At 40.7% G+C, this 23,364-nt stretch overlaps 1 protein-coding gene across 1 annotated transcript in view; it reads left to right on the top strand.

Annotated features, from left to right (window-relative positions):
- Positions 1-2,515: 2,515 nt before the first annotated feature.
- The window catches only part of LOC145655703 (uncharacterized), a 36,517-nt gene continuing 15,668 nt past the window's right edge, over positions 2,516-23,364 (top strand). Inside the window, exons 1-5 of the mRNA XM_081709193.1 lie at positions 2,516-2,635; positions 2,752-2,838; positions 3,140-3,321; positions 3,541-3,620; positions 6,203-6,345. Of these exons, the coding sequence (XP_081565319.1) occupies positions 2,516-2,635; positions 2,752-2,838; positions 3,140-3,321; positions 3,541-3,620; positions 6,203-6,345 (612 nt within the window). The remainder of the gene's footprint in view (positions 2,636-2,751; positions 2,839-3,139; positions 3,322-3,540; positions 3,621-6,202; positions 6,346-23,364) is intronic.

Genomic DNA, 23,364 nt, shown 5'->3' with positions numbered 1-23,364 from the left:
TCTCTCTTGTTCATTTGGTTAGTAGTCCTGTTTTCATCTTTCCATAATGGTATATTCTCTTGCCCTTCAGATTCCTTCAGTGGGATCTCCCACTCCAAGAAGGTTAAATTTGAGAATCCTGCGCGGGGCGGGAGCCCTGGCCCTCGGATTCGGGCGGGGACACCCTGGCCCTCGGATCCGGGGTTCAATTCAATCGATGGCTTACCTGCCATGGTCTTTTCCCCCTCTGGAGCCTCGGACGAGGCTTCGTCGTCGTCTTCCTCCTCTTCCAGCTGGCAGGGCGGAGACGAGGCATTGACCTCGCGGCGTGCTGACGGCTATCAGAAGCGGGGCAGCCTCAAGAGGAAGAGAGAGGAGGCACACAGCAGCAACAGTGTACAGATCCTGGAGGAGCTCTCCTCCCCTGGGTTGTCCAAGCGTGTGGCCAGGGGCAGCGATTGCGAGTACCAACTGGTGCAGAACGAGATCCTCCGCTCCGTCTCCAACAGCTACGAGGTTTTGGAGTCCCTGGGCCGTGGAACCTTTGGCCAGGTCGCCAAGTGCTGGAAGCGGGGCACCAGTGAAGTAGTCGCAATCAAGATCCTGAAAAGTCATCCGTCCTATGCTCGACAGGGCCAGAACGAGGTGGGAAAGTTGTGCCTGCTTTAAATGAGCTATTGATATGGCCTAGAATCAGCTGTAGCCCTGATTCTGTTATTGTTTGTTTCAGTTTTTACAACATATGTTCTGTTGGTGTCAGATGTGCTAACGCACACTGTGGAATTTGTATACAGCCAGGGTAGCACAGAAATACTTGTTTGGCACACTAGTTCTAATTTTCACTAGTTCAGTAGGAACTAGTTCGGATAACACACGGACAGCTTGAAGCTTACTCTAAAAAGAAGATTTAGCTTCAGTTGTGTAAGCCATACCTGTTTGGATGTGCATTAAAAATGTTATTGTTATGAAAGAGCATTAATCTGCATTGTTTGAGTACCAAAAGCAAGTTCATGGGTTCATTTCCAAGGGACCACTTCCATAATTGCATCTCCCAAATCCTGTAGAAGTAAATGGTTGAAGGGAAGTACACAAAGTGCTTGATGCTATTGAAAATAAGTAGGCTATTTGTCAGCAGTATCAAACTTTGAAGCTGTGACCACGTAGCTTCGGCTTAACGCGTATTCCGTCTTCCCTCCTTTGCTCCTCCTCAGGTGAGCATCCTGAGCCGGCTGAGCAGGGAGAACGCCGACGAGTTCAACTTCGTGCGCGCGTACGAGTGCTTCCAGCACAAGAAGCACATATGCCTGGTGTTCGAGATGCTGGGGCAGAGCCTCTACGACTTCCTCAAGCGCAGCAAGTTCAGCCCACTGCTGCTGAAATGCATCCGGCCCGTGCTGCAGCAGGTCGCCAAAGCGCTCATGAAACTGAAGAGCCTGGGCTTGATCCACACCGACCTCAAGCCCGACAACATCATGCTGGTGGACCCCATCAGGCAGCCGTACCGCGTCAAGGTCATCGACTTCGGCTCAGCTAGCCACTTCTCCAAGGCCCCCAGCTACCTGCAGTCCAGATACTACCGGTGAGGGACACGTGCTGAGGCGTGTTAGAAATAAGTGTGCACTTGTTGCACTCGAGTGTGCTTTAGAGTAGAGCTGCATGTTGTGGACAGTTGTAATAACCCTGCTACACATTAAAAGCCTATGATGAGCATTACAGTTAACTGGAGCACGATTGATTTATAAGTGGTTTATTTTTATTGGGTCATGTGAGTGCTGTTATTTAGCAAAAACACCTAATGAACCGTCTTCGGTGTCTGAGATTAGTTAGGATGCGCTGAACTGCAGGCTTTGGTAATATCAGTATTTAGCGAGTCTGTACAAAACCGCTATTACATTGTAGCTACACTGTTAATTAACAGTGTAATATACTGAGTAACGGGTGTTTAACTGCATTGGTACTCTGTATTTACTTAATGCAAAACAGAACATTATTGTAGTGTTGGTGCATTGTAGTGTTGGTTCCATGTTACACTAGAATAGTGGGTGTGTAATGTCTAGGAACACAAACACCCCCCCACGGAATTATCAGCCGAGGCTGATTTCATGATGGCGATCTCTGTGTTTTTGGTCCAGATCGCCTGAGCTCATCCTGGGTCTCCCATTCTGTGAGGCCATCGATATGTGGTCCCTGGGCTGTGTCATTGCTGAGCTGTTCCTGGGCTGGCCCCTGTATCCCGGAGCCTCCGAATATGATCAGGTAAGCACATGGTCCTTTGAGCTGTGCCTTAACGCCCGTACAGCATCAGTGGTGCAGACCTGTAGTGGTTTTGTGGCTGTAGTGATATGTGTGTGTGTGTGTGTGTGTGTGTGTGTGTGTGTGTGTGTGTTTGTGTGTGTGTAGTTTGACCTTTTAGCTGCTTTGTCGGCCCGCTCATTTTTAGGATTAATATAAATGAGTTTCTATGGCCTGTTTTTTTAGACATGCACTTTGAAAATGAAAGGATTAACTCAAAATAAAGTCATAATCCTTTTGCCGTATGGTGTCTCTGCAGATCCGTTACATCTCCGAGACGCAGGGCCTACCAGCAGAGTGCATGTTGAGCGCAGCGACCAAGACGCACTACTATTTCTACTGCTACCCCCTGTGGAGACTCAAGGTTTGCCTGTCTTCAAATGCCAAATGCCATGTGTTTTTTATAAGGGACGTAACTTAATGACTTCATGTAACTTAATGGTGGAGCTGAATGGTTTGTTTTTTCTTTCCTTTCTCCAGACACCTTCGGAGCATGAGGCGGAGCGTGGCATCAAGTCCAAAGAGACTCGGAAGTACATTTTAAACTGCCTTGACGACATGATGCAGGTTATTTGGGCTTTTGTGCGCGTAACTATACGCATTTCTTTTAGTGTTGCGATGTGAAATTGAAGAACGTGACAAAGGGCTCCCGCAGCTCACATTATAGAGCAGGTAGAACAAGGTGCTAGCTGAAAGGTCGAGCGTTTCTGCTGTCATAATGAGTAGCGCATGTAAGTCGCTCTGGAGAACGGCATCTGCGAAGGGCAGAGCAGTGCGTAGAAATTTGCTGCAGAACTTCGTTCGTATTGGGTGCATTGCCGCCCTCTGCTGGTGAATAATATGACTCACCCATGGGTCTCTCTCGCAGGTCAATATGACCAGTCTGAAAGGCACCGACGTCTTGGCGGAGAAGGCCGACCGGCGGGAGTTCATCGACCTACTAAAGAAGATGCTCACGCTAGACGCTCACAAAAGGATCACGCCAGTGAAGACCGTGAACCACCTGTTTCTGACCATGACCCACCTCCTCCACTTCCCTCAGAGTGCACAGTGAGTTGCTCCAGGCCTTCCAATCTACATGTCAGTGTTTCAAAAACATTTTAAGGAACACCGTGTTAATTTAGAAATCCAAATAGCATCAGAGTTTCTCTGCTAGTACTGTAACCCCCCCCCCCCCACCTGTGTGTGTGTGTGTGTGTGTGTGTGTGTGTGTGTGTGTGTGTGTGTGTGTGTGTGTGTGTGTGTGTGTGTGTGTGTCTCTCGCTGCAGTGTGAAATCTTGCTTGCAGAACATGGAGATCTGCAAGCGGCAGTGCACAGGCTTCGACAGCAGCAAGACCCTGTTTGATGGTAAATCTGATGCCCACTTTGGTGCTTCTTTTAAATGTTACATTAGGGTTGGCTTTTTGTTTGTTTGTTATTCTTCAAGTAGATTTAAAACATCACCAAACTGGCCTCCGATTCCACCTATAAAAGAAGACAAAAATGGTTTCAAATGCAAGTGTTCTACCAAATCATGTTACTGCTCAAATGTGATCCACAAATGGTGAATCAGGTTGTTGCCTAGTATTCGAGTAGCCGATAAAGAGGCCCCTCTACCGTAGTTCAAAACGAAATTCCGTTGAATCCAAACTTCATTGTGTAATTGTTGATCATTGTAGCTGAGGTTTTTGTGTCTCTCGTTCTATAAGACCAACACTATGCTTTCTTCTATGGTTCTTGTATGTGTATTTGTGGAAAATTCAATTCTACTTGTGTTTTTGCAGTACACAGTACTTAAGCAGACCGAGAACTCTTCTTGGTTTTTCAAGGGTTGCGACTTGTGCAATATTCAGCACATTTAAATAAATGTTTCTTTCTTTTCCTAGACGTTTTCCAAACACTTGATTCTTTATGACATTATGAAAATTTCTTTCTTTCCTCGAGTACAAACTCGAGTCCATCATTCATTGGCTGATATGTTACTATCATACATGTATACATGCAGACTCAAGCAAGGAGTTTGTAATGGTGGTACAACTGTGTTCAGGTCATTTGATACTTTTTATTGATAAAGATGTTCTTTTCCAGACTCAGTAGGGTTTTGTTGTTTTGTTTTGTTTTTTGTACCTCTATGAACATTATTGAATAATATGCCTTATAAGGGAATCTCTAATTAAGAGAATCATGTGTTTACATTTGGAATAAATTACATTCTGATAATACCCTAGCACCTGAGTCATACACGTTTTCTTTAATGAAAGGGGTTCAAACCTCTCCTGTACACCAAAGCATCCCAAGCCAAGTCTTGGAGGATTTGTCTGTCAGTCATTAAAATATCAGTTCACAGAAAGATGGATGAAACATGTTTTACTTTGATGAACTTTTTACCTTGGAGTACTTTGTTTAGTGTGAGAAGCTGTAAATGTGTCCAGTCCTTAAAGCATTATTCTGATTTTTCTTGTCCCCTCCATCATTTTCATGCTCTCCTTGTAAGGGCTGTGAAGATGCTCAGCAGAAAATGAGCTGCTCAGCTGCAGAAGAGCACTTCAGCCTACATTTCAAGCCAATTCAAATTTGAACTCCTACACTGTCTTCTCACATCCATTTCTTTTTGAATGTCAGTTAGGACATCAAGATGAATTAAGCACACTAAGCCCAATACTAAGAGACTGGTAGAGTGGATGAGCCACACAGCAGGACACAGCACTATTTTTGCTTCAGCCAGTGCTAACTTGATGCAGTCTTGCTGCTTGGGGATTTTGCAGGCTTTGACTTCTTGGGTGTGTGATGAGGATTTTGCTTAAATTAAACTCCTCATAAACACGTATGACCAACCTGTGCCTATGCTCTACCAGGACCTCATCGCGTACTTCTCTTTCAGTAACTCGGAGCCTGTGTTTTTTTGTTTTGCTATTTCTGACATGATTGGGCAACATTTTCCTTTTAATGTATATGTGGAATCCACAAAAAATATACCCACTTAAGTGTGCTTCAGCATAAATAAGCAGACACTGCAGTTTGGATTATTTCTAGGGAAACAGGAAAATATAGTATCTTTAATTCGCTGCATAACAGTTTACATTAATTATTAATCATTCGTATGTGTTGACAGTTGCAATAAACAGATTAAGAAAACATGCCGTGAAAATGCTGCCGTGTCCGTATTATAACAGAAATAATGCAGCTTCACTGAGCAGATCATCCATAAAACTTGCTCTATATGGATTTTATGAATAGTATGTTAATTTTGTTTAAAAAGACGATGAGGCCTAACGGGAAAGGCTAAAGTGTCAAGTCGGACTTGAATTCAACGACTCAGGTAACATTGGGCTCTCTAGCTAGGTTAGCTAACAGACAAGCTGTCTATTTGAGATGGTTAACTTAGCTAGTTCACACATTACTTATGCACATCTCTTGCGGCAACAGATTCTAATTTTCATGGCGATGGAGCACGTTAGTTAACTTGCAGATTAACTGCCAACTATTTGCTGTAGCTGCAATTAACGTTATTATCTAGCATTGGCTCGCTAACCGTCGGATTGCTCTAAAAGAGCTGTGACAGCTGCATGTCAGTCCTCGGTCGCTGAACTGTCTTCATGTCTAAGCACGGATACCTGTCGATAATGGGATCATTTGGGGGAGAATGAAGTGTGAACTAGCTAGGATAATTAGCTACTATGGCTAGGTACCTGTCCGCCAACGATGTGGCAAATTTAAAATACTGCAGTTCTTTCGTATAAAGGGAAGCTTAAAATTGTGTGACATGTGACCTTTTATCTTGGCTGCTGGCTAGCTATTGTAATTAAGTTGAATTTCAGCTTGGACACCTTTATAGTAATTGATGGTTATTATGACACATCACATTCAGCCTCAAAGAACAATCTCTCTCATTCGTTTGGTTAGTGGTCAGTTTTCATCTTTTGCTAAAGTTATATTCTCTTCCCCTTCAGTTTCTTCCAGTGGGATCTCCCTCTCCAAGAAGGTCAAATTTGAGAATCACGCGTCCGGCGGGAGCCCTGGCCCTCGGGTTCGGGCGGGGTCACCCTGGCCCTCGGATTCAGGGTTCAACTTGTTCTATGGTTCACCTAGCCTGGTCTTTTCCACCTCTGTAGGCTGTGACTTGGGTAATATTCAACACATTTTTAAAAATGTTTGACAGTTGCAATCAACAGATTAAGAACACATTTTGCAGGTTAATTACTATAGTGGTTGTGTTTTTTAAAATCTACTTCTATTTTAGCTTTAATTTTGAATAAAGCCCATAACTAGATCTGCATGGCTTGCGGCTATTGTAATCAAGCTGAAATTGAGCAGAGCTAAATTATTTAAATAAAGCGCTTTCAGGGTGATGTGGAAGCAAAACAACATGGAAGATTGTGATTTACATCCGCTTGATTTTCTTGAGCCTTCTTTCTGCAAGATTAAGGGTGGGAAAATCAACAGAGAGTAAGTGATGAATTTAACTAGCTGGCATTAGATAAATCACAGAATTGTGGTTGTGTTTTTTAAAATCTACTTCTGTTTTAGTTTTAATTTTGAATAAAGCCCATAACTAGATCTGCATGGCTTGGGGCTGTTGTAATCAAGTTGAATTTCAGCTTGGACACCAGTATAGTAATTGAAGGTTATTATGGCACATCCCATTCAGCCTCGAAAAACAAACAGTCTCATTTATTTGATTCGTGTTCCTTTTTTCATCTTTCCCGAAAGGTATGGCATCGCAGCTCCAGGCATCCTCTTCCGCTTCAGTTACCTCTAGTGGGCTCGTCTGCTTCAAGAGGGTGAAATTCGAGCGTCATGCGTCTGGCAGGAGCCCTGGCCCTCGGGTTCGGGCGGGGTCGCCCTGGCCCTCGGATTCAGGGTTCAACTTGTTCTATGGTTCACCTGGCCTGGTCTTTTCCACCTCTGTAGGCTGTGAGTGGGTAATATTCAACACATTTTTAAAAAATGTTTGACAGTTGCAATCAACAGATTAAGAACACATTTTGCAGGTTAATTACTATAGCTAGCTACCTATCCACTAACGATGTGGCAAATATAAAATATTGCAGATTTTCCATATAAAGGGCAGGTTAAAATTTGTGACCTTGTATTTGATCTTGTCTACTGGCTAGCTAATAACACGTGCACTTGGACTTTCCACTTTTAGATGCTACACCTGCCTGTTATTATTACCTTACTGCCAAGTCATGAAGAATCCATAGAGTAGTAAATTGATATTCTGTGGGAATCTTCTCATACCTGTCGATACAGCACAGCTAGATTATTTAAATAAAGCGCTTTCAGGGTGATGTGGAGGCAAAACAACATGGATGATTGTGATTTACATCCGCTTGATTTTCTTGAGCCTTCTTTCTGCAAGATTAAGGGTGGGAAAATCAACAGAGAATAAGTTATGAAGTTAACTAGCTGGCATTAGATAAATCACAGAATTGTGGTTGTGTTTTTTAAAATCTACTTCTGTTTTAGTTTTAATTTTGAATAAAGCCCATAACTAGATCTGCATGGCTTGCGGCTGTTGTAATCAAGTTGAATTTCAGCTTGGACACCAATATAGTAATTGAAGGTTATTATGGCACATCCCATTCAGCCTCGAAGAACAAACAGTCTCATTTATTTGATTCGTGTTCCTTTTTTCATCTTTCCCTAAAGGTATGGCATCGCAGCTCCAGGCATCCTCTTCCGCTTTCAATTAACTCTAGTTAATTGCTTCAAGAAGATCAAATTCGAGCGTCATGCGTCTGGCGGGAGCCCTGGCCCTCGGATTCGGGTGGGGACACCCTGGCCCTCGGATTCGGGGTCCAATTCAACCTATGGCTCACCTGGCCTGGTCTTTTCCACCTCTGGAGGCTCTGAGATGTGCAACATTCAATACATTTAAATAAATGTTTCATTCACATTATGGAAATTTCTTATTTCCTGTAGTATCTTCAACGGTTCAGTTTTGCCAGCATGCTCTATGTACCTCTTTGAACATAATTGAATAATATGCCTTGCAAGGGACTATTTTAATTAAAAGAATTAAGATAATCATGTGTCATACACGTTTTCTTTAATAAACGGTTGGTGGTGCTGTGCCAGTTTCACTAATTACTTAAATCACTCAGGCCATAGTTTAGTTAATGCTGTGTCCGTATTTGTTCTGTTAGTACAAGGTTGAAGCTGCTGTAAATGATTTTGAAGTTATCAACTTCTGCTGTACCACTGAAGGAGTCCACCCCCTCCCTTTAGAGCATCTGTTTTTTTAATGGATATAAATCTGGAAAATTACAGACTTGACAGATTAAAAAGCTAACAACAAAAAAAATAATCAGAGATGACTTTTATAAGCCGTCACCTTAAAAAGGCACATTTAAAGAGTGGATCCAGTGCTCCAGCTTGCATGGAGTAGGCTGGAACATGTTCCTAATTAGGAACCACAACATGGCTGCTTAGGAAATCTGAATGCCAGACAGACAAAAACAAGGGCTTCAAACCTTTCCTGTAACACCAAAGCAACGCAAGCCAAGTCTTAGAGGATTTGTCTGTCAGTCATCAGCTATGGCTGTGTCACCTGACTGAGAAACACCTGGGTTACCTCTGACCCATGGGGTGGTAAATGGTCTACCAAAAACGACCTCAAATAGTGACAATTTGGTGGTGGCACTGGGCATCATTCTGATCTCACACAACACTGCTGGCAGTAGATTGAGGTAATAAAAGCAATATGGGCATCCGGTGATATGGAAGAGGATCGCCTTTTAAATAAAATGCAAGTAGCTCAGGTTGAACATAATGGTACCAAGAACCGGTTGGTGTAAGTATTGAATATTAATATGCATACATTGAATAATGTATGGTTTGGAGAACAATAGTGGAACCTGAACAAGTATTATTAAAAAATTAAATTGTGTATTGAGTGTTTTAAAGTGTGTATTGAGTTAACAGTCTTGAACTTAGGAAGACCTAGGAAGGACAAGATCTATCCATTTATTTCCTGTTTTCCATCATGGCCTTTGTTTCAATGTATAATTCATTTTGTCAACAATGCCAGATGACTGAGGATGGTAAGGGATGTGAAACTTCCAGTCAATAGTTAGGTAGGTGCATAGTTTCTGAGTTACCATAGAAATGAAACAGGGTCCCTGATCTGAATCTATTACCCGAGGCGCACCGTACCTCGGTATTATCTCCTTGGCTAGGATTTTAACCACAGCGCGGGCATCTTCCTTAGAACAAGGAAACGCCTCAGTCCACTTGGAAAACCTGTCTAGAATCACTAGCAAATACTTCAACTGACCACAAGGTGGCAGGTGCGTTTTGTCTAGCTGTAGATACTGAGAGGGATCTGCTCTAGTAGAAAGTGCCATTATTGTTGGTGATTTCAATATTCACTTTGATAGTGCCCAACACCCTCTGAACTTGGCCTTTAGTTCTATATTAGAATCAATTGGTTTCAATGTACAAAGAGAACCCACACACTCTGGTGGACATACTTACCCTGCTCTCATATTGACTGACTAAATTAGTACTTATTGTAGGGTATTGTTTATTACAATGATGTTGATTAACAAACTCTATCACTTATTGTTTATTGCACTTATCATTGTTTAAGATAGACCTTATGTGTTTTGTACTTCTAGGTATCAGCATTGATCCCAGTATTCTACAGTATTCTAGTTCACTGGTATGTTGGACTCTAACCTACTGTACTGTACTAGGATATATTCTATGAGTAAATGACAAAGCACTTTTGTAAGTCGCTCTGGATAACAGCGTACTGCTAAATGCTGTAAATGTAAATGTAAACATACGCTTGACTTAGTACTGCCATACGGTGTAGACATGGAGAAGGTAGTTATACTACCCCAGTCAGGTGCCATCTCAGGCCATTCCCTAATTTCATTTAAACTATGCATGAGCCACACTATAGTAACCTCGCCTCGCTATCATACCAGACACACGATCACATCGTCCACTGCACCTGGATTTATTGGGAATCTCCCAGACTAATAATTTGCGCCTAGGATTCCCTCAAACCCAACGGAACTTGATCAAATTACTGAATGCTTAGAATCAGTATTCTGCTGTGCACCTAATGATGTTGCTCCATTTAAGAATAAAAAAATTAGCTACAAAAATGTAGTACCTTGGTATAATGATCTCATTCGCAATTTAAAACAAAACACTCAAAGAATAGAACATAAATGGCACCGCACTAAGCCCGTAGTCTTCCAGCTTGCATGGAAGGAGAGCCTACTCACCTATAGAAAAACACTTATTACTGCTCGAACATCTTATCTCTTGAGCCCAATAGAAAATAACAAAAATAATCCTAGATTTCTTTTTAGTATCTGTACAGTCAGGTATTTTATTAACTACTTCCCATCTTGGGGGTCCATGGGTTTTGAGAGTTATGATAAACTGGGATGTTATGATGCTGTCACTTCACCTCTCTTTTGTCACTCGAGTGTGTTGACTGAGAGCGGCGGAGTGCTGATGTTCCAGGGTGCCCTCGTGCCTGTGTTTCCTTCTGGCTCTTTCCTTTTAGCTGTGCTGCCATAGCTAGTTCTGCCGGAGCCCATCTTTGCACATTATAGTTCCCTAATTTACACACCCTTGTACCTGGACATGCCTAATAATCTAGTCTCTCTTTCTGCCGAGGTACACCTACTCCTGATGTCATGATGTTACTGAGCCTCAACCCGTCTCAGCTGCCATGGCTCTTCCCACCACCCCCTGATGTGCCCTGCTGTAGGCCACCACAGCTCCACCCTAGCCAACTGCTTCTCCCTTGCCCTTAATGGATGCTCTCTTGTGGGATGGGCTTTGGACACATGCAAACCATCGCGTCAAGACTAGGGCCTCTAGCAAATTGGACTGGACATTAACTGCTTATTTTTTCATTTTTTTATTTATTTCTCTCTTAAAATTGATATTATTGTGGTGAGCGTTGCCAGGCAAAGGAGGATGGGCTTCCCCTTTGGGTCTTGGTTGCTCTCAAGGTTTCTTCCTCATGCTCTAGGGAGTTCTTCCTCGCCATTGTCGCCCTTGGCTTGCTCACTGGGGGCTTGGACTTGGACATTTGTAAAACTGCTTTGTGACAACATCTGCAGTAAAAAGCGATATATAAATACATAAGGATAGTGATATTAAATGCAACCGCAGAAAAATGAACCAATAACATCATTCTTGCACAAAGAATTGTCCATCCCACTACCAATGTTACAATGTATTCACCAAATCTACTTTTACATATTGTTATTTGCATTCGGCACTATTATATACAAACCATACATTAATCAATATGTTCCAACACATTCCAAGAGAAGGCTTCTCTTGACCTTATCCTAAAGAAGATTGTTTTTCTATATGGTCTTGAGCCTGGTGGAGAGGTCATATATCTTACCCTGAGGTCCACCAAAGCCTACCTAGGATCCTTTGCTTAAGCCTGCAGATGCCTCTGCCCTGTACGCAAATCAATCTGAAAGGACACAGAATCTTTATACTCCCTTATGTTTTATGTTATTAATATGTCTAATGCATTGTTCGGTCTCTTTTGCCTGTAAACACTCCTTATTACCTCAAGGGCATGCCACTGTGTGAGTCCTCAGCCCGCCCGAACCAACACCACTGCTACGACCACCTCCGTCGTCGGGCCACGGCCGTCGATCTTCTTTTCTGATTCATCAAGAAGCCTTTTGTAGGGCTGAAAGAAGATCGATATGTATTACATGTTTTAAAATTCAAATTCTTATATGTTGTGTCTTGTTTTGTACATTGTTGTATGTCAGTAGATAATGTTGTTTTTAGTTTATAGATTTGTAAAAAAATTAAAATAAAAATCTCAATACTATCTTAATAGGTTTCCAACAGTCCCATGGTAGGCAGTAGTTCACCTGGGTGCTGGGAATATTGACATGCCTATCGATATCTTGTTGCCATTTTTTTTTTGCCTTGGCTCCTGCCACAGTTCCAGCAGTCTGTGATGTCATCCTACGATAGGTCAGGAAGCGGCTCCGTTCTTCACCACCGGCCCGCAGCCTACTCGCTCGGCCGGAGGAAAGTCAACTGGTACCCTTACCTGTGAGAGGAAGAGGAACAGCGACAGACAGGAGGGATTCCTGCATTGAACATCAGATGGATTATTGAAGTTGATTATTGTAGTTTCTGGGCAGAGAAACTCTATTAAATGTATCTGAAATACAATGTGTGAGTGTTGGGTTTAACAAGATGGCTGTCGTATTTTGAATTCAATGGGAGGTGTAACTGTATTTAAAAATGGTTCTTTGGCACTTACTGGCAGTATGTGTTCAGAACACATCTCACATCCAACATCAAGCTCTTATTTAACTCCTATAGATTTTTAACTTCTGACTTTGAATCTTTGTTTCATTTAAAGGGATACTGTGGGCTAAATGGAGCTAAATCTACAACTACAGTAGTGAACTGTATTACTACAGAGAAATCGTTTTGGGATTCTGTGTGTTTAAAATAGGAAAAAAAATATATGAAACTTTAAAAGGGCTGGCAATTAATGATTCATGTTTCAACAGAAATATAAAACACATTTTAGGACTTGCAGATGCTTTATTTTCGTTAAAACTATTTGTAGATTATGTTGTGAACTATGCCCTAATTTGTTGTTTGTTGTTTGGGACCAGTCTGTGATGATCTGTAACCAACACAGCAGCATAACCAAATTTGAACTTCTGCTGTATTGCAAAACAATATCAAATGTAAAAATATGATAATTATGGCCACATTACATCTCTATCACTTATTGTTTATTGCACTTATCATTGTTTAAGACAGACCTTATGTGTTTTGTACTTCTAGGTATCAGCATTGATCCCTGTATTCTACAGTATTCTAGTTCACTGGTATGTTGGACTCTAACCTACTGTACTGTACTAGGATATATTCTATGAGTAAAGGACAAAGCACTTTTGTAAGACGCTCTGGATAAGAGCATCTGCTAAATGCTGTAAATGTAAATGTAAATGTAATCAAAAACCAGCCATTTTTGCACATTTTCAGCAAATTGATGTTTCAGGCTTTATTGATGATTTGAGCGTTGCCTTGTAAAGAACGATAACATCCTCGTGAAACGTGACGAGATGGGGGAAACATCTTCACTACCTATCATAAGACAAAAAAGTTATTGATTTTTAAAAAATGGATATAACTGTGATATTCTGTCTAACAACTAAATTGTCATATGTGTTTCTAGCAATATGTTCTTACCTGTAGTTGCAGCAGCAGCTACAGTGTTAGGGTGCTCCTTGCTTTTCTTTTTGAGTTTCTAACAAAAACAAAACAATGATTTAGTAGAAAAATATCAGAGCATAAGTAAATTTATAACTAAAAGTACAGATACAAACCAGTAATAATGCAACAGAATATAATTTAGAACAAATTATGTCATTTATGCAAAGTGATATATACACATTCAGTGTGAAATGAAATTCAAATATGCACTACTTTAAAAATTAATAATGTAACAAAATCTAAATAAGAAATAAGTCAAATGTTTTACCTTTAAGTCCTTTGAGACCTTACTGAAGGGGAATAGGAAATGCAATCTCCCCTTCTGGGCTTTCATGGTTTTGCTCTGATTGTCCAGAACAGGCTCAGTACATGGTGACCTAGCAGACATCTCAGACTGTAGTGATGGAGAGCTATGTATATCGATGCTGAACAGGGAAGACCAGTCATTGTGTACACTGGGGGACTCTTGAGCCTTCTTCACAGAGGGTGGGACAACCAACTCCATAACTTGGCTTGCCATGACGTCGGAGGAGGTGTTCATACTATCTGTGCATAGCTCTGATGATGCCTGTGATGATTTCAAGTCATCCTGCTCTAGGTAGATTGGCATGACCATACCACAGAGCTCACAAGATGAGACCCCTTCAAGGTCAGGATTTATTAAATGACGGGACAAAAAATGTGTCCTTCCTTTTATGTGGGGATTGATGTCTTGCGACAGTTCAGCAAATTCCTCCATCTCATCATCAAAGCGCTGAAGCATATCCGAAACCGGAGAGCCAGCTATAGGAATGGTACTTATAGGTCTAGATGTACCATCGTCATGGACATCTGAGGATAACGATGTCAAACTCTCAGTATCTCCTATCAGAAGCTCACTCATTGCTTCTGAATTTGTATCTTCCATAGTCGAGTGGAATTTCATCACAATTTGGTCTCTCTCATGGTCATCCAGGCAACTGCGATGTGTATCAATAACTGCAGTCCTAACATCTCTGCTTAGAGAGTCTATATGAGCTGTCCCCTCCTTCACGTGGACTGAAGCTGAATGATTTATCTCACAAGATCTGGTACGGAAAGCATTCAGCAAATCTGCAGTTTCCTTCTTGGAATTTGAAAGCAACACTGATCTTAGATCAACATCTAACATTTCTTCCAGAGATGAAAGAAGACCCATCACAGTTACTTCACTGACAATGTCGGCAATGAATGAACCCATATGAGAGATCATGACCTTTGTCTCCTGTGAAAGAAAGAAGAGATAACATAGAAAGGCGAACATTGAAAATTGCTCCAAAATGGTTTTGGTTGTTTGGTTTAGAATTAATATGAATCCCATTTAAAATATGTTGATGTGTAAGCAATGTAGTATGACTTACTGGACTAGGGATTGCTTTCCGGATAGATGTCCACTGCCTAAAAGAATGTGAATAAAAGCATTCTTTAGAACTATAATTAATATTTATTCTAAAAATATCATACATTCAAAAGTATACCAAAAATTAAAATGATAAATTGAAAAAGCAGAAGAAGAAGAAGAAGAAGAAGAAGAAGAAGAAGAAGAAAAAGAAGAAGAAAAGTTTTAAAAATGGCATACTCATGAGTCAGATCCATCACAAAATGGGTCAAGATTGGTGCAATATCGAGCTTCTCCAAGTCTGGGATGATTTTTTTGGCTCTATCAAGGAGCATTTTGCTGTCATTCCTCACAGGTTTATTCTCGTCTTGTCTTATGCTTTTTGACTTGCTCTTGTTTTGAGAACCATAGAAGAGGTTGAATAAAAAGAAATTAAATATCAGGATAACATAACAACTGTGCTGACATCTCACTTATTAGCAACAATTCGATTTTCTGATGAATAACAAATTTGGCCATTTTAAACTCACCTTTTTAAATACTGAAGAAGCCCATGCCACTTTTGGAGGTGAAGGAATTTTACTATGGAAACAACAAAAATATATAAGGAAATGTTGTTCGTTTGTCATTCTTCAAACATCAACAGCCTGAACTAAAATCCATGATCAAATTATTTTGAGAGAGCTTGTGTCTAAGTTTATAGATTGTTATTCTTATTCTCTATTTAATGGATGAATCACTCATAGAGCTCAGGTCCATATTGTATTTTGTTAATTGCACAATACAATCAAAATTATTTTATTCTACTTTAGCACATTATAAGGAAAATAAGACTAATTCCTTTAACATTACTTCCTAATCTTTTAAAATAACAAGGCTGATGAAACATGTTTCATCTGTTTCATGTTTCATCGTTCCGATACTTTGGAATAGTCCAGAAAGTATTTAGAGTGCAAGCTCTATTGGTGTTTAATACAGATTAAAGAGTGGCTTGTTTAGCTTGGTCTAATTGTTCAGCTTGTTTAGCCAGTTTAATTTAAATTCTGTTTCAATTAATTTCATTTTCTACATTTATATTTTGTGACTATTAACTGTTTTATTTGATCAATGTTTTATTACTGAATACTGTTCGTTCATTGCAGTGTAAAGCACCTTGAGATTTTGGGTTCTATAAGGAATATGCTGTATAAATAAGAATCATTTAAAATTAATATTGTTATTCTAAGATTTTTTAACATTGTAGTGCAAAGGCCTTACATCTTCCTGCCAAAAAGACGCTTCTGTTTCTCCATTTGTCCTGGTCCAAGTTTTCTTAGGACTCTCCTGGAATACTTTGTTCTGAAAAGGCGATATGAAGTCAAAAGCATAAATCATTTTTACAGTTTGGTGGACAGACAGCAATCTAACATGTAAGCAGGCAGGCTTGAGGATCAGAAGGCAGACAGTTATACATGTGAATGGCAGTCAGTTCAGAAAGACTGTCAGTATGCAGACCAACACTCATGGAGGACAGAAAACAGGCAAGAAAGCAATCAGAATGGCAGCACACCTTTACAGGCAAATTTCAACAGGCAAGCAGCTGGGTATGCATATCCCTAAACCATTAGTTCCAAAGGCTAAATCTTACTGCATTGAATACAAAAAGTTTATGAATGGTTTAAACTGATTTTATTAGTGGTTAATAATTAGGTCACAAACAACTTAAACATCATTAAGTAAACAGTCATGGGGGCAGCAGGAATGTGTTGACCTGTAGAATGCGTTGGTGGGTATATGGAAGTAACTTATTAGCTAACAAATATCTGACCCCACGTAATGGTGACTGTTGGAGAAGGCAAACTAAGATAAGTAACCAGTCAGGTTAGCAGTACATATGAAGGTGAGCTAACTAGCCCATATGGCAAGCAACAGGTCAGCTGCTCTTTTTACGCATTTAAACTGTTCATTTATAGCCATTAACAAGGTACTTTTAAACTCTAGACTTTGGAACTCTCAAATGGAACTCTCCATTTATGTTTGCTCATAACATAAAACCCGTTTTCGCTTCACTGATTCAAGCAATAAGTCCTTTTTTTTTTGATAATTCTATTGCATATATTTTTTTTTCCGTTTCAGACAACGGGACGAGTATGACAGCGACTGAAACGCACCCATTAACACTAACTTACGTGTTAACCAACAGTCACTTCCAAATATTCAACCTGTGGCTCGGCACCGCTAAAATGATTTTATAACCATGAGGGCATCTGACAGAATCAACACATAACCGACAACTGCTGTGAAAGTTAGAAAGCACCGAATACATACATTGTTTTTGCTCACACAGCGCACAAAGTGTTAATGGTCAAAATTATCAAATTAAATTGTTTATATTTAGCACATTCTCTCTAGTGAGTGAACAGAGGTAGACGCAGAGAGAGGGGCGCTACTGTGGATCGACTCTTCTCTGCTAAGTAGAGCTGTTCGTCTCAAACTGCCCGCACTTAGGAACGTTATACGCACCTGCAGCGTGGACGTACCACATCGAAATACGTCACCAATTGTGGGCAGACGAGAAAGGGCGGGTATGGTGATGAAATTTGGTTTAATCACTTATATTACTTGTCTTGTACCTTTAAAACAGCAAAATCTAAATAGTATAAAAAGCAGTCGCTTATGCTTGACATAAAGCCTTGTGTGAGAAAACAGGTGGAACGTCAATGCATTCCATAACTATATAAAACTACAGCAGACAGACCGTTCATCATAAAATTAGAAAAGCTCTAGCTATAGTAGCTAAGCGGACATTTAGACAGACAGACAGATACATACACATACAATTAGATGGAAAATAGCCTTCTGTAATTACAAAATTGACTTATTCAACCGTACCTTGTTCTGGAAAGTTGACCTACGATTAGGTTTAATTCACTCTATTGTCTTCCAACTTTATAACTGCTGAAATCTGTCAAGTGAAATGACATATAAATGCTTGCGCTCACCTTTATATACTTGTAGTGACGTCAAAGCTGTTGTGATGTCATATGCATTGTGACATTTCTAGAATGCTGCACTGACATTTTGGTTATTGGGAAAATAAGTCAATAGTTCAAAAAATATTTGAAATCCCTATTTTTAGCAGCAGCCGAGTAAGTAGCTGATAGATGGGTACTGGTAGATGGGTACATCTTTCTTCAAAAGAACCCTTATATGACTTTCAACTTTTTTTTCGTATAGAGACCCTTTTGTGTGTAACAAAAAATAATGTGATTTGTCAAACATCCAGTTTCAAACAATATTTGCCCCAAAAGAGGCCAAACCAAAGACATAAAGAATAATCATTATAAATTAATTATCTGCAAAGTTTACAAAGATTTGTACTGCAAAGAATGACATTTACTGTTTGTGAACAAGTCAGTAACAATATTATCCAGTAAAGTGGTGGTATATTTCAGAGAAAAGTTACATATTAAACTTATTTTCCTCAAAATCTTCATTTTGATTAACATTTGAGGTATGAAACCTAATATTTAAGCAGTTCCTGAAACATTGGTTGTACATGCACTTGCATAAAGTGATCAATCGGTCTGGCTACAAACCGGCACATTCTAGAGAAACGGCCCTCATAGCATGTGACGCAAAAACTTGCTGCTAAAGCTGCCAAACTGTCATGTGTTTTGATTCTTCTAGTCCTTTCAGCAGCCTTTGACATTCTTCTCTAATCTAACACGGTCTTGCAGATTTCTCCTTTGTAACATACGAAGGATTCGGCCCGTTCTCTCACAGGAAGCTACCCAGGTGCTTGTGCAGTCTCTTGTAATCTCAAGGCTAGACTAATGCAACTCGCTACTTGCTGGTCTTCCTCCGAGACGTCAGACCTCTACAATTTGTCCAAAACACATCAGCAAGACTGGTCTCGACTGGTCTCCCTTTATTGGCTTCCAATAGCTGCACACATCAGATTAAAACCTGAATGTTTGCCTACAAAGCCAAAAATGTCCCTCAATATTTGATGTCAATGGTAAAAGCCCGATCTGTACCTTGAGTACGTCAAACCTCAAGTATGGCTTGGCTTGAAACACCATGCTTGAAGTCTCATGGAAGACAAGTATCGAGCGTATTCTCTATCTTGGATCCTAGATGGTGGAACAAATGTCTGCTTACTGTCTGGACAGCAGAGTCCCTTATGGTCTTCAAACGCAGACTGAAGACCCATCTATTTGTGGAATATTTAAATGAGCACTGATCCTACACCTATGTTGAGTAACTGAACCTTTGGTACTTATTATAGAGTATTGTTTTCCGATCTTATCGATATCTGTTATAGAGTATTTTGCACTTCTAGGCATCAGCACTGATCCCTGTATTTCAACAGTATTCTAGTTCAATGGTATCTTGGACTCTAACTTACTGCACTGGCTAGGATGTATTCATTCCTTGAGTAAATGATAAAGCACTTTTGTAAGTCACTCTGGATAAAAACATCTGCTAAATATCGTGAATGGAAATGTAAATAAGCCTAGAAAAGAATGGAATTAATAACAACATCACATACAGAAAAATAAACTTGGTAAAAAAAAAGCAAGAAAACAGACAAAATCTTTCATAGGTACTGAAAACAAAAAGAAATTTTACACATCAATATGAAATTAACAATAAGTCTCTTAACATAAGTTACTTATACTGAAACTTGCTGATGTGGTTGGAAATATTTCCAAGAGGAACCTGTGGATACCCAATGTCCTCCTCATGATACATACCATAACCATAATTGAAGCATTCCGAGGGATTCGCCTTTGGAATCAGACTCTGTTTGGACTGCTGACACCTCTAAAGCGATCACACAAGTTAAAGACGGGATGCAGGGCTTTTGGGCAGCTGGACATCAACTTTTTCTCACAATTTTTCTTCATCTGAAGTTGAACTGAGTGAATTGAGTGAAGTAACCTCATGTACCACAGAAACTATTCAGCCTCCTCTCAACGGCTGCCAACGCTTTTCTCATCTTCATAGTTTCTACATCCTCCAGAGCATCTTTGAAATGGAATTTCATTGCTCCTGCAAACCTGGTGTACATGTAAATGGAGTACTGTATCTGCTTTTACCTCCTGTAATTATACTGTTTATAAACAGAGAAAGAAATGATGCTCATGAAAGAGAAAATGTAGACGTATGGCTTGATCCTCATGGCTGGTGGATTGTTTCTATGGTACCAGCACGGCAACCAGCACTCCAACCAGGACAGCAACAACAACGGCAACCAGCACGGCAACAGGAACAGCAAGAAGAATAGCAACCAGCATGGCAACCAGCACGGCAACCAGGACAGCAACAAGAACATTAGCATTATATGACTAATAGAATATCCTAAATTTCAGCAAAAGCTCAGTAAATATGTTTTGCTGAAAAACCCAATTAAAACTCAAAGGTTAATGCAGAAATGATTATATAATTTGGGAGCACTGGACTTACTGTGTGAAAGGAGGGACTTGCTCCCAAAGTCCTAAAGAGGAACATTGCTGGGATCATGCAGGCAGTCTGTGCTTTCGCAAGGCAATCAGCATGTGGAGTCTGGTGTTTTCTGCTGAGGTTAGATGTGATATGAGCTGCTCCTTGAGCACTGATCCACACTGCAGACGTCATGGACAAATACAGAGCGCTCTGGACGGGCCTGCTAAAGCTATGCGCACCATCGTCACTAGAGTGCACTTTACACACTTTCATCATTGCTAGAGTGAGCCTTACACACTTTCATTGCCGCAAGAGTGCGCTTTACTCACACACTTTCAGACTCTTATATGGATTTGGTCCAACCACATTCTTCCCTCCGGTTGGATTTCTGTGCCATATATTTGAACATCCTGCTCTTCCAGGCATGTCTACACACACCAGCAGACATGTCCGTTCAGAACCAGAGGCTTCACATGGGTCTAAATGAACAGTTTAATCATGAGTGCTTAAGGAGGTGCTGTGAAGCTCAGAGATATAAACCACTTGGTCTCCCTGTTGCTGGCTGTAGATGTTTTGCAGATCTGCAGCAGGCCCGCCTCACCAGTCGGAGCACAAAGCAGAAGGTTCAGCTCCTGGGAGCCCTGCTTGAGTGTGTTTCAGCCCGCTGCCCTGCATTTGAAGAAGACTATGATCAGGTTCAGTTAAACGGCCCCCTCAGCCATTCAGAACACCTCAGAACCCCACGCAGTACCCTGCAGGAACTGAACACAGGCACCTTTGTTTTTTCACTGCTGTTGAAGTCCAGGAGCAACGCCCCCTCTGATGTTCTCCTGTGCTGTCCTCCAAAGGATGCCCATGAGTTCCTGAGTTACTGCAGCTGAAAGAGGAGGAAGAGAGGCTTGGGGCCTCTTTCTTCTCTTACATCTGCCCTGTGGAAAACTTTTGAGTTTCATATCAAGTCTGTGCTCATATGCACCAGGTAATTATGTATCACTGTTCCATATCTCATTTGTGTTAATGGACTGGTCTTAACCAGTCTTAACGTGTTTGTTTAAAGTGTACATTTTCTCACCGAGAGCAGGCGCTTTCTCCGGACATCTGTTTAAAGTGTTCATGAAAGTTTCATAACATACATAACTTAAATGTGAACATTTAAAATGCTCACCAGTTCAGCTTCTATTCATCACATAACTTTCAAATCCCAGAGTGTGTGAGTTTGGGAAAACATAACTGACATGGACTGAGCATTCTACGTGCTCTGCTGGCTTTGCATTAGTGTACATGTTTACTGTTTTGATGCTCCACATTAGATAAGCTGTTATCTACTAGTAAAACATACACAAGCATATTAGCATGTGATAACTCACACACTGTATAAGGGATGCAGCAAGTTATTTCTGTGCAAATGTTTTAATATTTCTGTTCTCCATTTTGTGAAAGCTGTGGACAGCAGAGCTGCAGAGTGGATGTCTACAACTACCTCTCTGTTAATCTGAGCCCTACTATGACCGACAGTCTACACACTTACTTTAAGGTCTGTCACGTCACACACCCTCTTTGGATAACGCTTCATTACTGTGTTGTAAAGGAGAGAATACAGTTATGACATGCTGCCATTTTGATTTTATCACTCTCAATGAAAGGGTCTCTTTCTTTTTTCAGCCAACACTACTGGAGCGTTTTTGTGAGTGTGAAGTAGGCTGCAAGGCAACTGAAGAGGTGAAGTTTTTCACACTGCCACGGTGAGTCTCGGCTGACGTAGATGACCTTAAAGAATGAGTTTTAAACCAGTCCAACACACACACCCTCCTCCACTCACACACACTTCCAGTCCTTAAGTCACTTTTCCTCTTGGAACAGTATTCTCATCCTCCACATTAAGCGGTTTGACATGCTGGGCCAAAAGCTCTCAGACGTGATGGACGTCCCGTCCGAGCTGGATCTCTCTGCCCTTCCTGGGGTGGCTTCTCTCAGGCAGCAGTCGAGGTGAGCTCGTACCATCAACCCGTGCCCACATACTTCTCTGTCCACCCATTCCCCTTTAGCTACAAAATGCTGACTGAATGAAAAGAAAAGCAAAACGATAAACTGGGGGAAAACTCCAGTCCCCAGCCAGGTAGAGTTGTGCCATTTTCTTTCAGTGGAGTGATAATACAGCTGTGTATAAGTATCTGCCATAATGACTAAGTTCTTTTAACCCATCAGTAGTAAATGAGAGAGGAGAAGGACAGGGAGCTAGAGGACAGCACGTAAGCCCACCGGTGAGGAGAGAGAGAGACCAAAAAGAAGAGAGATACAGGCTGAGAGAGACACAGAGACAGAATGAGAGACAATGAAAGAGGCCTGTTAATACAGAGATGGGGTTTCAACGATCCATGATGCATTTTCAGTTAATCGTATGAAAAAAACAGATGTAGTTGTTGGTTGCAGGAATGTGCACCCACCGGCACCCACAGACTCCTGGCTGTGGTTTCTCATTTAGGTGACAGCCTTGACCATGGAGAGTAATCTGATATTATTCATACATGTGCAGTAGAAACCATTAAGTGACTAAGGAAAACCAGAAAGCTGGTTATGATTTTCGAGTCCTTTGAAATTATTTTTACTAGCATAATGTAGTCCACCCAGCCAATAATACATGTTATCCTTTACACATATGTATATGTATATATATATATATATATATATATATGTCATGTTATTTCACATATGTTTGAAAACCCGATGAATGTAAAAACGGGCATATATTATATATATATTCACATATGTAATAGATGTATGTGTTTTGAAACTAAGTAACGATGAAAAGGTTGATGTATATAAAACCTTTGATTGCATGCTTTCATTTTTAATTGAATGTAACATAAACATAACCTCTTTTGCTGAAAAGATGCTAATAAAACCATAATCCAATCTAGCACTCTTTTCATTGTGTTTCAATCATTTCGCCATGACTGAACGTCTGCTGAAAAATATTTACTACACTCCTTCAAACCCAGGATCCTATGGAGGGGTCAAGAGTCTGCAAAGGTCCGTGGTGGATGAAATCGGTAAACGGGTTGATGATAAGGAAAT

Source organism: Electrophorus electricus, unplaced genomic scaffold (assembly GCF_041902795.1).
Source record: "Electrophorus electricus isolate QZ-2024a unplaced genomic scaffold, ASM4190279v1 Scaffold32, whole genome shotgun sequence".
NCBI classification, from domain to species: Eukaryota; Metazoa; Chordata; class Actinopteri; order Gymnotiformes; family Gymnotidae; genus Electrophorus; species Electrophorus electricus.
Note: the sequence above shows the minus strand (reverse complement) of the source record. Positions and strands in the feature narration are given on the sequence as shown.